This window comes from Amblyomma mixtum, chromosome 3 (assembly GCF_055824585.1).
Source record: "Amblyomma mixtum isolate Tamu chromosome 3, ASM5582458v1, whole genome shotgun sequence".
Lineage (NCBI taxonomy): Eukaryota > Metazoa > Arthropoda > Arachnida > Ixodida > Ixodidae > Amblyomma > Amblyomma mixtum.
The window spans coordinates 197,974,594-197,989,058 of record NC_143014.1 but is presented as its reverse complement, the minus strand read 5'-3'; the positions used below and the strand labels follow the sequence as shown (position 1 = coordinate 197,989,058).

The following is a 14,465-nucleotide window of genomic DNA, read 5'->3' as shown; positions in this document are numbered from 1 at the left end:
GCCGTTGAAGAGAAGTATGACGTGCCCCATTCAAAAATTGCACCTGCTGTTCGAAAACCATTCGAACATTTTAGATTGCGTTCGATTTGTTTGGAATATTTTTGAATGTGCACTATTTCATTCGTTCAGCGAAACAAATAGGACGATATCCGATACAATATTCAAAAATTTAGAATATTTGCATAGCCCTACTTGCGAGGTTTTAAAGTTTCTTTGTCATGTGTAGACGTTTTCTCGCCTACACGGGTACATGCACGGTGGAAAATTGCGCGAACACCGTGCCTTGCAGGCGAGCCCCGCCTCGTAGAAGGCCTTGTCCGGAGGGATGTACTCCGTGTAGCGCAGCAGCGACACGGAGATCTTCATGGCATGCTCGGCGAGGGTCTCCTAACCCTGGCACGCAGATCGGGTGGCGTAATAGTTGCTGATGAGCAGCAGCTTGTCGAAGTCGCCAACGTCCTGACCGCTGGCCTCGAGGTTCTTCACCTGCACGAGTGGGTACAATTGCTGAGGACATCGCGAGCGTATACACATGCGAAAACGGGGCACCTTTTTTTTTTTGTCTTCTTTCACGCAGGCCTTTGTGTTCAAACATCGCCTGATCATTTTCTTTCCATTTGTAGCGAAAACTCAGACTAGAGAAAATATCACCACTTTTGTTACGCTGCAGCGACCTTGCGATTTTTTGTTCCGATTAGGTTGTAGCTGGGCGACGCAGGCACAAAACCATTGGTTAAAAACCCAGCACAGAGTCTCGAGTCGGCTACAAACCTTTCCTTTGCGTGCGTTGTACATTAGCACCGAACACTCTACACACCTTGTGATGCTGTCCGCATGGTGCCTCACTTCGATAGCCTACATGAACATCTCTGCACGCACATCGCACTGGGCTCAAAGAGCGGTTGACGTACTTCTCGCCCTCTGCGGCCACCATGCGAGCACTAGTGCGCCCGGCTTCCTAGCTGCGCCTTACCGACACTGTCTCGCCCCATCAGTCTCACCTCCTCTACCCTTTACAGCCCCGGATAAAGGGTGTCTACAGTAAAGTTTCCAGCATCACCATCGAACTCATACGCTGCGCATAGGCAATTGCTGGAGCTTTCCAGTCCCCGAGTAGGTTTATGGAGCGCAGTTCCCCTCCCTTCTTACGAGGTCATGGAGGACGTCCCTAAGCTCGGACCAGGTTCGGTAGGCCTGCGCACCGTAGAGGCCCGGCAGCGCGAACACGCTGGCAGCGATGTGCCGGTAGATGTTCAGGTTCTGCGACAGGGCCGGCGCTCCGTAGTCGGCGTACAGGCGCAGGGCGTCCAGCGGCGACCCGTCGCGGATCCGCTGGCTGGCGCACATACCACGTACTTGTGCAGCACCTGCGGGACACCGGGGGCACTGCGCATGCGTGCTGCGAAGTGCACTCTGGGACTACAGTCCTCGAGCGCGCCTCTTCAGCTTCAGCCATCGGTCGTAACCACGAAGCACCCAAAATTTACTCGTTGTGAAAGAGATACTGAAGCTTTGTATGTGAAGCCCTCTCACCGCCGCTTTTTTGCGGATCTTGGATTGCGGACTTCCCTAGGTAACACGCCGTTTGAATTTATTCCAAATTCTATATTCCCCAGCACTCTTTCTGGCTGACACCACGATAAACGGTGCCCATTCGCACTCCTGGCATAAACAAACCATATGATATGTGGTCCATTTGCATCTAGACTCGTCCCACATGAGCGTACACGTAGCCAAACTCCACATGAGCGTACACGTAGCGAAACTCAGTATATCTGCTTGCACATACCGGAGACGATGTTTTGGCCAGCGGCTCTCATGATGCCTGCAATTGGCAACAATCACAACTTTATAACGATTAGGAAGAAAGAAAGTATTTATTTATCTTTTACACTTTGGGAGAACCTCTTGGGCAGTTTTGGTTATACTCATAGGGCGCCTTCCTCTGTGTACCAAATTAGTCAAAGTGCGAGAAGCTGCCGTGTAAGCATGCGGCGAAACCACAGGATGTTTACTAAAAGCTACGCGGGAAGTGAGGTGAACAGCGGTGAAGAATTTATTTCGGGTAAGGAAAAAGAACGCAAATTCTAACACCTCTTTTTTTATTGCTGATCTCGACACATACCTTGTAAACTTACGCAACGCGAATATTTTAGTGCGATGTTTATTGCGTGTGTTTGCTCTTTGCGTTCGTAAGGCTCGTAAAACATATGCGTTCATTCCAAAACCGTTAAACTCTTAAAACTATTAAAGCCTGCTGCCACGTTTGACGGAGCCAGTCAGGCTAAACACATGCTTTCGCACGTCTACTCAGTTTAAGTGCATTAAGAGCTAACCATTTTTTATTCTCCACGTATTGTGGGCGGAGGGTGGAGAATGGACGCGCTGTTCGTGATCGAATTTTCGGAAATATCTTTTTTAACAAAGGGTGGTAATTCCTTTGAAAAAAAAGTTGAAACATTGCCGCTTAGTTTGACGCAAGTATGTAGCTCACGCGGAAAGTAAATGATGTGTCAATAGCGTGTGCAGTGCCACTTTACCATGAAAATCTAGTAGAGATAATGTTGTACTTTTCTATTTACTTACTTTGCTTCTTAATGTAGCAACCACATTCTTTGAAAGAGCAGTTTGCGTGACTGATATGCTGGTCACCGTAGAAACACCTTTAGAATACTCGATTTTTGATTTTTGCGATTTGTGATTTCGCGTGCTCCCTCCGTCGACCATACTGCGCATGCGCGAGGAGCGAGTGACGTCACTGTGCACAGCTGGCGCGCCCCGCCGCGTGCGCTCACGCTATGTATATCCTGGCATAGCAGAGATAAGCCACTGTCATATTTTTCTTTTTTTTTTTCTCCCAGTAATTCTGTCCGTTTTTTAAAACGTATTTAAAAATGAGGGAGACAGGAAACTGTACCAGGATAGATGAGAAACAGGTAGGTGCAGGTGATAAGATGAAGAAGCAGTGAAATTAAAATGTAATTAAATACGATTGGTTTGGTTTATTGGGGTTCATCGAAATTCATCGAAATTCAGCCACCGCGGCCGGGTTCGATCACGGCCGCAGTGGCTGAATTTCGATGAAGGCGAAATTCTAGAGGCCCGTGTGCTGTGCGATGTCAGTGCACGTTAAAGAACCCCAGGTGGTCGAAATTTCCGGAGCCCTTCACTACGGCGTCCCTCATAGCCTTAGTTGCTTTGGGACGTTAAACCCCAATAAACCAAACCAACCGTATTTAATTACATTTTAATTTCACTGCTTCTTCATCTTATCACCTGCACTTACCTGTTTCTCATCTATCCTGGTACAGTTTCCTGTCTCTCTCATTTTTTATATAAGATATTTTACTAGTGAAATCCCGGTCTTCCTAACTTTAGATTGTACAGCACGTTTCACTTGCCATGGAAGATTAGCTCATTTGTCTTCATTTATTTGTCCTGTCTTTAGCAAATGAGCTATTCTTAATTTATTGCTTGAATTTTTAAAGTAGAAGAACTTTCGTTTAGATGCTCCGATTTCAATAATTCTTTGGCATTGGTCTCTGGAACGCATGAGAAAGATTAATCGGCACCGAGGAAAACGTCGCGGAAAACATCGGAAAACATCACTAAATATCTGGACAGAACAAATCGACGGTTATCTTCTTTACTAAATGTTTAGATGATTCGTTTCCGTCTCAAACCAGCATAATTATGGGAAGGTGAGTGCTGTGGTAGAGGGCTCCAAACTACTAGGACCACAATTTTCTGAGAAATGCGCTGTCTTTAAAAGGCAGTGGATTCTTAGCGCAAGCTGAAGCCCCGAAACCGAAGTATATTAAAGAGGAACGCTGTAGTTGTTCGTGTTCATTCAAGAAAAAGAAAACGCGGTGACTGACACGCATAGTAGTGGCCTTAACACATTTTCTCCCAGAATTTCGCGCTGGGAGCCCGTGTGTGATGAGCCATTAGCTCAGGACTGAAAATTAGACAGGAACCTTTAACAACAGAGTAAAGAGCAACGGTCATAGCTTTTACATGCGGGTGAATATACAGGGCGTTTCACTTAAGCCTTTACGCAGTGTCTGAATAGAGACTTATTGAGTTAGAGGAGCGCTTTTTTCGGCAAAGCATTGTCAGCGTATAGTACATCGAAATAAAGCTAAGACGGGCTAACTAGCAGGCTGGTTGATCAATACTGAATAGTTAACTTTTTAAATATTACTTTTAGGCTCGTTAACTACTGAGACGAGTCTAGCCTACTTTAAATAGTATCGATGTCAGTTTTTAGAATTTCAGAAACGAGGCTACCATCGCCGCTGTGACCCAACAAAATTTAGCTGTTTCGGCGAGTTACGTCCACTGCTGGTGGTGGTGTGACACTTTTATTAGAACCTTCTTTCTATTACGCTTTCAATAGGTCCTGGGCCAAGGCGACGAGGGCACGTTGCAGCTTCAGATCCAGGGAGGCGAGCCAGATAGGCCACGGTAGAGGTAGGGGGAAGGGATAGGCGGGGGACTGGAAATCTGCGTGGCACTGTGCAAGGCAGTGTTCTATGTCTGCATATGTGTGTGGACAGTTTGGGCACTGAGGTGTGGAAGTGTACTGGTATAGATAAAGTTTGGCTGGCGTATGCAGGAGATAAAACTGTATTCGGCTAAGAATGCGAGCTTCACGGATCGATATGGGTGTGGCGGTGGTAAATCAGCTAAGTCCAATTTTTGCTCCGTGTAGTATTCGTTGACAGTGCGTTTGTAAGCCCTGACCGCCTGCTCCGTCGGTGGGCTTGTCCATGGGATCCCCGGCGCCCGGGTGTCCAGTGGAGAAATCGCTTTGCCTGCAGGGTTGTCGAAAGCGCATGTATTTTGGCGCGATGTAGGTATTATTTAATGGGCCACACCGCCGAGAGTGAGCGCCTTTTCAAAATTAAAAATTGATATGTATATCGCTTACGGTGGGCTATACACGCCTTTCAATAGTTAAGTAGCCTAACAGCAACAGTTAAAAAGTTTAACTAAGAATTATAAGTTAACTAGCCTACTAGTTAGCACATCTTAGCTGTATTCCGATGTAGTACAACGCTGAAAATGCTATGCTGAAAAAAGCGCTCTTTGATCTAAAAAAAACTATTTTTAAAAATTGTGTAAAATCTTAGGTAAACACCCTATATATAATGGATAGTGCTGTTAGGCTTTAATTGCGAACAGTGTGGACACCAGTGAAAAAGAATAATGGAGTTGTAATGGGTGTTAGAATTTTTTTTATGTGAGTACCCGCAGTTCTGCCTCCACACGACGGGTTCGGCATCACACCATGTCACCGCCCATCGTGCCTTATTAATTCTGGTGGCGCGCTGTTGACAAAACTGAAAAAGCGAGCAACTGCCAGCGCTCTGAAAACTGAATGTTTTCACTTTGATAGATGAATGTCCTTGAATAGTACTGTCATCTGAAGGTAGAACTTTAATCTTGAATTCATTAAGCGCGCCAAGAGTTCCAGCGTAGCTGCAGATGTTTCTCGAGGCCGAGTAATGGATGTCCATAACTGTGAGTTGGCACTCAGCTATAGCACTTCTTGGACGTCATCCATCATGGCACCCAGTTTATAGCGTCGCAATTTAATCTTTTTAGCGTGAAACTCAAGCTTTCCCAAAAGGGCTCTCAGTATATATTCCCGAGTCCTGGCAACGCAGTCGTCTGTCATTAGAAGCTGCGGGAATTGCAGCAGATGACAAAACCACTGAACATCAAAGAAAAGCAGTGTAAATATGACTACCGGAGGTATGAAGAAATGAAAAAGCTTTGAGAGTGCCAATCTATTTCTGGCTGTCCCTCTACCGTGAATTCCAACTTCAAAACAGTAATTTTTCCTTTTACAAAAGTAACAAAACTTTGTCTATTGTCTTTCCCAGCCTTTTCGTGGGTGTATTGCTGCACTATTATTTTATTTTATTTTTTTTTTCAAAATTTACAGACAAAGTTTTGCAAAACTGTCCGATATTAGGATAAGCGCAGAGAGCCAGAACTAAAAAAAAGAACACAGTGAAGGGAACGGTTGCTCAGCACAGGCACTACGCCCGCTATTGCAGGCAGTGCCGTCTCTGTGACAACTGTGAGGGTGAAAAGCGGACTTTGCTCCCGGTTGCATTCTTCAGCCTATATATATATATATATATATATATATATATATGTTTTCACTTTTGTTCGCGGTACTGTAGGACCTTCTCAGAGCAGCATGAGAGTGTCGTTCTAGTTTAGCGGCGGCGATCTGCGCAAGAAGGCCCGAGTATTGAAACTCCGCTACACCCCCTTAGTCTAGGAGAGCATTATAGCTGCAATGAGAGACCGCCTTGCCTGTTTATTTTAGGTTGCGTTGTGGTAAATGAAGGCCAGAGAACTGTCTCACAACGGACTGTGAGAAACCTGAACTACGCCGCGAGGAATAAGATGAGAAGGAGCAAAAGCAGATTGAAAGAAATAAGTGCGTGCCACGCACGGTTTAAGGACAGCGTGGGTAGCTTGAGCTGGCTTTGTAAACTTGGCATTGGTTGGTTTATTGGTTTATTGGGGTTTAACGTCCCAAAGCGACTAAGGCTATGAGAGACGCTGTAGTGAAGGGCTCCGGAAATTTCGACCACCTGGAGTTCTTACACTGACATCGCACAGCACACGGGCCTCTAGAATTCCGCCTTCAAGAAATTCAGCCGCCGCGGCCGGGATAGAACCCGCGTCTTTCGGGTCAGCAGCCAAGCGCCGTAACCACTGAACCACCGCGGCGGGGCTAAACTTGGAATTGGTGCATTTAAGCTATCGTGCCTGATTCCGAGTTATTTTGACATGGATGAGCAATAAACCTTGTCAGGAAGGTAGAACCTCAGGACAGCATTACCTCACAGCTTGCCTGGCAGCTACAATTTCGACTTCTCCTCAAACAAGCTGTGCGCTACACATGAGAAATTGGCTGCCATGCGCTTTGTTTTAACACAATAGCGTTAAGGGCCTCGTGTCGCCGGTGTCGGCGTCGGCGGCGTTGGCCGTGAGCGGGAAATCCCAGATGCATTAATAAATAATACCGAGTAGGAAATGGGTCGAGTTGGGAAATCGAACCAAAGCCTTCGGAGTGCGCTAATCACTCCGCCAACTGTATGGTTTGGAATAAACAAAGGCACGTCTAGTGAATATGGTGTTTTAGAAGGGTGCTTTAGAGACATGTGCTGTGGTGTATATTAGCAATTATGAGCATGGAAATTACAGAAGTCGCAGTTATGCGAGTAGCAAAAGTACGTTTCCGCTACTTTTCCTCTTCGCTTGGTTCGCACATATCGCCATCAGGCGGCGCCCACTAAGACCTCCTCCTCGCAATGTACGCCACTGCCCCAACAGACAGCGCGCGACGGCAGCGCCTCCCGCTCGTCTCGTTCGGGCGCAGTGGGGCCGTGTGGGGACGCAGGAATCACGCGGTGAGCGGCGAACAACGCAGCGCACATCGCAGGCGCGTTCACCACGAAGCTTGCGGCTTGCTGCCCCTTCGTACAGCGCGGAAGCTATGCTGACGTTCGTGGCATTGGGTTTGTCGAGAACGATGTGCCGACGAACTACGACTGCAACTTGAGCTTAGGTGAGAAGTGAGAAAGACAAGGAATGAGAAGAGGAAAAAGAAGGCGCTATCGCGTCACTAAAGGTGCAGCTTAAGAGTCCTAACTTTATTGATTGTAGTATCTACGGCAGCTTTTATGCTTAAGACTACAGGAAAAGAAATTTTTTGAGCAGAAATTGGCGGGCACTGTCGCAGTAGGCAGCGTTCGTTTTAACGATCCAGATAATTTTCTTCTCGCGGGAGGTTTTCCTGTTCTCAGAAGCTACGATTCTTCGAAAAACTGCTAAATTTGATAGCCGTGTTAGCAGTCCTTGTTAAAGGCCTTAAGCTGCTTTCATCTTCACCGAGGGACCAAGTTTTTGAGCCAGCAAATGGTTAGTTTCATTAATGAGGCCAAGAAGTTTTACAGTTGTAGAGGGTATGCAACGAGAGCGAGCGCCCTACTCGGCTTAAGAGATCTTACTCTTTGGCATGGCCACCGCAGGGAACACGTTTACGCGTGCTTCACACCTTTAATGTCCAACTCTCGGGCTGCATCACAGAGTAGGGGTTCGCATTGCTGCAAGCCGGAACCACTCACATTTATGGCCCCAGGTCACAGTGCTGCTGCTGCCGTGCCAAGAGTTGCACTTGACTGCCGGTAGTAGAAGCTTGCCCATGACATTTAATTCTTACGACAACAATGATTCCGCCATCTTACTCCACAATCAACAGCACGAAGCCTGTTTCCCCTTATAGTAGGCGCATGCGCAAGAATGAGAGAAGTGGGCATTTCTAGTGTTCCGGAGGAAAACGGCGAATACTGTCGGGCCGTATTGTCGGGCCGTATTTCGTTGTTCATGGCTGGCTGCCTATTGAGCCAGTGCCTAGCGGTTCCTTTGTGATTAACTACTCACAGACCACTTCATATTTCAACAGTTGAATCCGCTTCAATTAGACACACAAATGGGCATTCCTTCAGGTCGGCTTTTCCGACAACCTGACTGCAGAGTTGGCCAGGCCTTGCGATGACGACGCGCATGTTACGGTCGAGCAACACCGCAATCAACTCTCGCCGAATTCCACCACTGCAGATGCACACTTAGCTGATCTCTTCCTTGGTAGGAGTGCTTCATTTATTCGCACAGGACGTGCTGAGCGATCCGGTATTTTGCGGTGAGCCTCGAGCACGACTGAAGTGTCTTAAATTTTGTCGATACGCCTCCTGGCTGTTGAACGTGTTGTGGCATTTTGATCTGTTGGCAATAAATTCCTGAGCTCTCTGAGCTGGCCAGTTTCATGACGATTGTGCGCAGACGCACAATCGTCAATCACAATCACAATCGCACGCAGATTGCCCGAGCGCTCCTGCAAACAAAATAAAGGAACAATTATTGAGTATTGCAAAAATTTTTTTCTGAACGCGCACGTGCACGTGAAATATCCTCTTTCATGTCTCACTAGTTAGTTTCATCCAAATGTATCGAACTTGCTAAGCAGCAGAGATGCTTTCCATTAAATCAGAAAGCTATTAACCAGGACAAGGCAGGTTATGCATGCTTGCAGGTTGTAACTGAACTTACCCTCAAATTTAAGCGCCGCTCGCGCAAGCTGAGCTGAACTTTCGATCTCTAATCATTAATTTGTGTGACGAAGCAATGTACTTTTGCCTGTAAAACGACACTCACCACGAGTGGCCAGTCGCCTCGCAAGTGCGAGGCCCTTCACGTAACAGGCGGCCATGGCACTGACCGGCTCGTTCAGTGGAACGGCGGACCGCCAGGTATTTGTCTCGGGCGAGTAATGTTCAACTTCGGCTGTCGTGGTTCTTCCTGCGTTCAGTAAAAAGTAATGATCAAACGGCATTGTAGAGAGTCTTCAACTGTAGAAAGTTATACAAGTCAGTGCGTCACTTGATTCTTTTTATGTGCGTGAAGTAGAAAACTAATAGGGGGCAGTATTGAGGCTGAGTACTGACCGTGTTCAGCCCTGTTTTTTAAAGCAGTCATGACTTCTTGGCGGTCATGTTTCTCTTGCCAGCTGAATAGGTCGAGAACTACGGCTCCATAGCCGTTCATTTAGGCAGGAAGTTGAATCTGTTGTTTTATTTATTAAAACTTCAACAGCCAAAATTCAGTAACCTGAGAGCCGGAAATATATGTTGTTGTAAAAGATATATGAAGAAAGCTTTCCGCACTGCATACGAAGACCTCTGGAATAATAGAGATTCCCGCCGCCAAAAGACAAAAAAGTGATCTTTCGACGTTGCGCTTAGCGCCTGCTTCTGTAGTTATTCCACTATGCAAACTTTCCCAGCTGCATTTTTGCGTGCAATTAGTGCCTCTGAAATCAAGTTTATGGCTTCTAATTGCTGATTTATTTCTTTTTGTTACCATCATCCTCTTTATTCGCTAATATTTATTCTTACTGACGATTCTGACCTCTGAAATAAACGTGTGTGTGTGTGTGTGGGGGGGGGGGGTGTTCTAGTAGCAGCCATATGCATATGGCGTTGAAATCTGTGCTAAGCAGTCCTTGGGTTTCTTAAAAATGAGTGCAGCCGTGCGCCTATGCATTACACCTGCTATCTGAGTGTCCAGCAGCAAAGCGTCGTAATTAACTGCCGATTGATTGATTGATTGATTGATTGATTGATTGATTGATCGAAGGAAAACAAAACGTGTTATTTCGTGAAAAGATTGGATTCTTCCACTCTGGACTTAAGCTTTCTGCAGAAACCACATTTGCCGAGCAAATGCAACTGGACAGGCAAGTATCTAAGTGGTAAAACGCAGATTCAAGCAGTTCCTTTGCTCGTAAAAGAAGCTGAGGAGACGCGGAGAGAGAGAGGTGTGCACCATTGAATCCGCCGATGACGTAAAGGTCTCCGTACAGCTGTGCCACAGCGAAAGTGCTGCGGCCCACGCACATAGGCGCCATGGTCTGCCAGGAGGACGGGGCTTTGTCCTTCTCGCTGGCGATCACTGCGCAGGGCGTGCAAGTCAGCAGACCACAAGTTTAGGCTGCGGGGAGAAACACATTGATATTGCCTTGTGCCTACCGACAGCCCATAGGCGACGAAGAGAGAAAATAAATTTCTTGCCTGGCTGGCGCACGCAATGAGTGCAAAACAATTCTACTCCCTTTGAGACTTGCGTCAACTGGAGAGACCTCAAATTGACAGAAAAAACTCACCAATGGATAGGCATCTAATACTTCGACGTTGGATGCGTAGTTGAAAAAAAAATAATGGTGGCATAAGGGAGATGCTACCGTGTAGTGGCCCTATTTAACAGGCGTTAATGCAGTGTAAGAGAGCTCTTGAAACTGCAGCCATTTCATCCTTCCTCTCAAATGTTCTCGTATTGGCTCCCACCACGACGCCGAACACTGAAGGCAATTTATTCGTATTAGTGCGTCGCGTTTCGATTTTCTTCCGTAGTAACATATGAATTTACAGCAATAACGTTACTGCTGCTTTCCAGGATGCAAATTAAACGAAATTCGGTATTCACTTGGGATATGTTTCTTGAGCCTATACTGGGGTCTATTCAGCGCTCTTCTGCCGGCCTGAGACTCATATGCAACGGGACGAGGGCTGAGGGAAAGGACACAATGTTTTTTTTCACTATATTTGAATTAAATGACCGGGGTTCTATTTTCGCGGGACAAAGATAAAAATTTCAAGCTTGCTGCGGCCGTTGCTGAGCAAAGTCTCTCATGTTTCTCTGAACTTTTTCAAGAGGGACTATTTCTCCAAGACAGACCATCGAACTACCGGTAAACAGGATTCGCAGATTGAGGAGCCAGAGGCGCATGCAAGACACGGATAGATTCATGATGCTCACTGTGTTTTGAAGCGGTTGAGTACATTTTTCTGTCTGCAGAACTCTGTAAAGTAATATCTGTCCTTGGTACTCCAAAGTTCTCGTTGCCCGAAGCGCCTTTGTTTTTTAGTCGGCAAGATTGTGCTACTTCGGAAACCATCACCACCTTTTCAAGGACATGCACTGATGCTTACCACACTTTCCTTGCAAGGGCATATAGAGGGTATGAAGTGTTAAGGGCCTTTATGCTGGAATTTATTACCCTCGTATAATTATGTTATCTTACCAAATGAGATAGAAATCATACCAATGGATAGAGATCAACAGAGATAGAGATCATACGAATAGAGATGGGAGGCTGACGGGAAACAAGCCTCTCCCAGACAGCTTGCCCAGCCAACTGTCCCTGGTGGGTTTATTTTGGTAGGAAGAACCCAGCGGCACATAAAAAACATTCATGGAAAGCGATACAGAATTCGTCAAACTTTAATATACAAGGGGTATTAATAATGCCTTAACATAAACAAACTACAATGAAAAAAACAGTCAGACAGTTACATAAAATCTTGAGAATATAGGAAGCATTCAAAATGATGTTGTGCGTATGATGAGAAATAAAGGTACAGATAAATAAATTGAAGTTATTCGATTCGAAGGCGTTAAAAAGGGAAGGTAACTTGTAACAAACGCTTTTGTCGGGTATAAAGGCGAGTAGTATAAACTATCCAACTATTCTAGGCTGTTTTTCAGAGAATTTAGAAGTTACGGATTACAGAGCATATTACATCAAATATTGTCGTTCTAAGAACATCCGCTAACATACCGACAAAAAAAAGACGTCAGACTCGCCGATCTACACCGATGGCAGGAATACAACTTGAATATGAATGGGCGGGCAATAAAGGATGATGTTTTTCGTGGACTCTTTTAGGGAACTTGCACAGCGTTCGTGGTTTCCCGAGAGGGAAGAACACGCCCGTGCGCTCCCTCTCTATCCTCACTGGTGCTGAGGCGGCAGAGGCCGTTGTATCCGCCGACGACGTAGATGCGCCCCGCCATCGCCGCCATCTGGTGGTTGCAGCGGGGTCCCGGCATCTGCTGCACCAGGCACCACGAGTTGGACGAAGGCGTGTACTCCTCCACGCTGCTCAGAATCACGAGGCCGTCGAAGCCGCCGCTCGCGTACAGCTTCCCTGCGTCGAACGGGCAGCGACACAGTGAGGGCGTGAGGACTGCTTCGCTTCAGACTTGCTCTCGCGATGACTCAGACTACACTGGATAAGTGCAGAGGTACGCGTGACATTTTGAAATCTGCATGCTTTGAAGCCATGTGCCTAACTGGAAGCTGGGGTTTTACAGTTATCCCGGAGTGCCCCACTTCGAACTCGACCACGGCAGCCGCGTTTCGATGGATGTGAAACGGAAAAGGCGCCCGTGTGCCGTTTAATGTCAGTGCACGTTAAAGATCCCCAGGCGGTCGATATAATTGCAGAGCCATCCACTACGGCACCCCTTTCTCTTTTACTTCATTCACTCCCACCTTCACCCCTTTCCTTACGGCGCGGTTGAGGTCTCCACAGAATAGTAACACGGTTACTACGCCATTTCTCTTCCTCAAAAATCACTTTTTTTTACAGCGATAACAACATTACAATCGATGGCGTGGGAAAGGCGTGCTAGACGAGAGGAATACCGCAGTAGATGAACCTCAGGGCTTGTGCAGCTTTATTACGTGTAGAGGATGGATGCGGTGGTGGTCGACAGAAAGAAGATGTAGCTGTGGGCAAGCAATTACGCCCCCAAATTTTGTGACAGATTCTTGATATGGCTGTCATGGCTTCTGGTAGCAATATCTCACGACGAATTTTAGTTACAACTAAGTGTGGGACATGGATCGGGATTTCTCAGAGCCGCTACGACCGTAGCGAAATTTAGCGCAAGTCGTTGGCCTTGCCTGCTGTGTCGTGCTACGCAGAGCGCGGCAAACTCTTAGCTTTACTTTGACAAATGTTCTGAAATAATGCAAATCCTCAATCCTGTGCACACAACTTCGATAGCAAGAGCCATACGTGGCATGCAAATAACTTCCACAGCTTACTACAGTCACACCTTCACTTTGAATGGACGCAAAAGAGCGGAAACGCCGGGATACACCGTATATCGTTTAAGCATTGAGTTACTTCCCGAGTAGGTTCTTTAGGGTGCGCGCGAGAAAAATAGGTGTGAGCGGAGTCTGTCGTTCACACAGTAACATTGATTCACACCTACCTCTGAATGCGCAGGCTGCACCGCTGCTGCGCGCCCTGCTCATCGAACACACCGTAGTCCACTGGTTGGAGACGGGGTTGTAGCGCTCCACACTGGCAGTGCAACCGGTGTCTGCATCAAGGAGCCCCAAATGACAATGACATTTAAGAAAAATGTAAACAATGAAGAAACGCTGTATTAAAAATGTGATCCCTATAGTTAGTCTACTCGCTCAATACCAAAATTACTAAAGATTTATCGAGTTCAGGAATGACGAATGCTCCCATATAAGGCAAGCCCACGACCATGTTCTTAGGGCACGCACGAATGGAATAAACAGTGCCGGTTCCTCCCAAAGCCTAGCCAATTAGAGCTCACGCAAAAACGCTCGACAGCGCGAACGCATACCGTCGCGTCCCCCGATGGCGTAGACGTAGTTGTCCAGGGACGCGACGGCTACATAGCCGCGGGCCGTGTGCATGGCCGAGCAGGGATCCCACACACACAGCTCGGTGTCGAAGCGTTCGCAGGAGCGCAGGTACGAGCTTCCCCGCATTCCGCCCACCACGTAGATAAACTTGCCCACCATCGCTGCGCCGTGGTACGCCCTGGAAATGATCAGGAGTTTACCGCTCTCACATTGCACACCCTGCCTTGCAGCCATTGCTTGGGCTCGTTTTACTTTAGGTGACAAATGCAACGTGGACAAAACTATCCAAATGTGTCCTGTAAAACAATATTTCAGTTGGGGGAGATTAGTTACTAAAGCAGATGGTCTTCATTTCAAAGGCGCGTAAGCCCGGTTGTCGGAGGCGCTAATGGAGGTCTACTGCTTG

General features: G+C 46.9%; 1 protein-coding gene across 1 annotated transcript; it reads right to left on the bottom strand.

Annotated features, from left to right (window-relative positions):
* Nucleotides 1-387: 387 nt before the first annotated feature.
* On the bottom strand, nt 388-14,186 carry LOC149353238 (uncharacterized). The gene is made up of 7 exons (XM_089575774.1): nt 14,038-14,186; nt 13,651-13,761; nt 12,384-12,575; nt 10,414-10,539; nt 9,244-9,387; nt 1,150-1,367; nt 388-486 (listed from the first exon to the last, which is right to left on the bottom strand). The coding sequence occupies exons 1-7, from the start codon at nt 14,183-14,185 to the stop codon at nt 388-390; spliced, it is 1,038 nt and encodes a 345-aa protein (XP_089431900.1). The 5' UTR covers nt 14,186.
* Nucleotides 14,187-14,465: the final 279 nt, after the last annotated feature.

Coding starts and splice junctions, on each gene's coding strand:
- LOC149353238 (XM_089575774.1), bottom strand. CDS start 14,185: ATGCGGGGAAGCTCGTACCTGCGCTCCTGCGAACGCTTCGACACCGAG. Junction 12,576..13,650: donor TGCAGCCTGCGCATTCAGAG/GTAGGTGTGAAT, acceptor CGTTCGACGCAG/GGAAGCTGTACGCGAGCGGC. Junction 487..1,149: donor GGGACGTCCTCCATGACCTC/GTAAGAAGGGAG, acceptor CCACTCGTGCAG/GTGAAGAACCTCGAGGCCAG.